Source organism: Monosiga brevicollis, genomic scaffold (assembly GCF_000002865.3).
Source record: "Monosiga brevicollis MX1 MONBRscaffold_27 genomic scaffold, whole genome shotgun sequence".
Lineage (NCBI taxonomy): Eukaryota > Choanoflagellata > Craspedida > Salpingoecidae > Monosiga > Monosiga brevicollis.
The window spans coordinates 313,147-314,793 of NW_001865064.1; the positions used below are offsets into that span (position 1 = coordinate 313,147).

At 49.6% G+C, this 1,647-nt stretch overlaps 1 protein-coding gene across 1 annotated transcript in view; it reads right to left on the minus strand.

Moving 5' to 3' along the window:
* The window catches only part of MONBRDRAFT_33939 (uncharacterized protein), a gene marked incomplete at both ends in the record, with an annotated part of 5,069 nt that extends 3,582 nt beyond the window's left edge, over positions 1–1,487 (minus strand). The window contains 3 exons of the mRNA XM_001749039.1: positions 78–456; positions 981–1,267; positions 1,384–1,487. Of these exons, the coding sequence (XP_001749091.1) occupies positions 78–456; positions 981–1,267; positions 1,384–1,487 (770 nt within the window). The remainder of the gene's footprint in view (positions 1–77; positions 457–980; positions 1,268–1,383) is intronic.
* Positions 1,488–1,647: the final 160 nt, after the last annotated feature.

Genomic DNA, 1,647 nt, shown 5'->3' on the forward strand with positions numbered 1-1,647 from the left:
ACACAACAGCGACGACGGCGACGACGGCGACGGCGACGACGGCGACGACGGGGACGACGGCGACGACGGTGACGTACCTCTTTTTTTTTTTTTTTGCGAGAGAGAGAGAGAGAGAGAGAGAGAGAGAGAGAGAGAGCAGCGCGCTCGACGAAGATGCAGCACAGAGAGAGAGGGAGAGGTGGTGAGTGAGATTCAGAGAGAGAGAGGGGTGGAGAGAGTATGAGAAGAGATGGTGGAGAGAGTTGATGGGGTTGAAGGGGGGAAATAAAGGGGAAAGCAGAGAATGGCGTGCGGAGGAGCAAGGGGGTGGAGATGCAGATGGCTCAGGGGTGGACGAGAGAGAGTAAGGACGCGCTCGTGTTGTAGATGATTCAGAGATGTGTGCTGTGAGGGAGGCCGCATCTGACTTGAAGTAGAGGGTTAACAGAGATGACGAGGATAGCCGAGTGCCAGTGGCTAGACAAAAGAATCCTTGAAAGTGTCGTCGTGTAAAAGAGCACAACACTTGTTCTGGACAATAGCCATAATATAAAATGCACCCCTTTGGTTTTAATTTATTGAGACTGGAGGATTCACACATTGCAAGTCAAGTTATGATTCTTGAAACAGATGTATCTTCATCCCTCTGAAATACAATCTCAAGCATGCGCTTTCTCTGTTTCACGTTGATATTTGCCTTTGCGATTTCTAAATCTAAAACACTTCTCTGCAGGTGATGCAGCCAACACGACGTCTCTCTTGTTTCTTTTGTTTGTGTTTGAGGATGTTTTTTTTTTTTTTTGCGCAGATTGTGTGTGTGTGCGTGCGCACATGTGCTCCAACGAAACGGCGACGGCGGTGAGCGAGCCAGCGCGAATCGAACACGGCAGCCCGAGGGTGTCTTGCCAATTGGTACCGTGCAGGCGAACCAGAAGAAACCAGAAGAGGAGATCTGGATGCGGTCTGCCAAGGGCGTAATTCTGTTGTTGTTTGGTTCCAACCTCTGGCCCAAGCTAGCAGCACGAGTAGGCAAAAGCCAGAGTGAGAGAGAGAGAGAGTGAGAGAGAGAGACAGAGACAGAGTGAGAGACAGAGTGAGAGACAGAGATAGAGTGAGAGAGAGAGACAGAGACAGAGTGAGAGACAGAGTGAGAGACAGAGATAGAGTGAGAGACAGAGAGAGACAGAGAGAGAGAGAGAGAGAGAGAGAGAGACAGAGAGAGAGAGAGAGAGACAGAGACGATGGAGAGTGGGAGAAAGATGTAGGCACACATAATATTATGGGCATCCTTGGGCACCATGCACGAAGACAGAGACAGAGACAGAGCGACAGCGATGGAGCAGAAGGACAGACAGAGAGACGGAGAGACAAGAGAGACAGACACGGAGAGACAGTCACACACACAGTCCAAGAGAGAGGGACACACACACTGAGAGACAGCCACACACACAGTCCAAGAGAGAGGGACACACACACTGAGAGACAGCCACACACACACACACACACATTAAGAGAGAGAAGAGAGAGAAGAGAGAGAGAGATGTTTCACGTATTTTTTTTTTATTTCGAATTTCTCTAAAAAAAGGTAAAACCGTACAACAACACACACATAGAAATGGCAGCGGCTGGGGGTGCTCTGTGTGTGTGTGTGTGTGTGTGTGTGTGTCC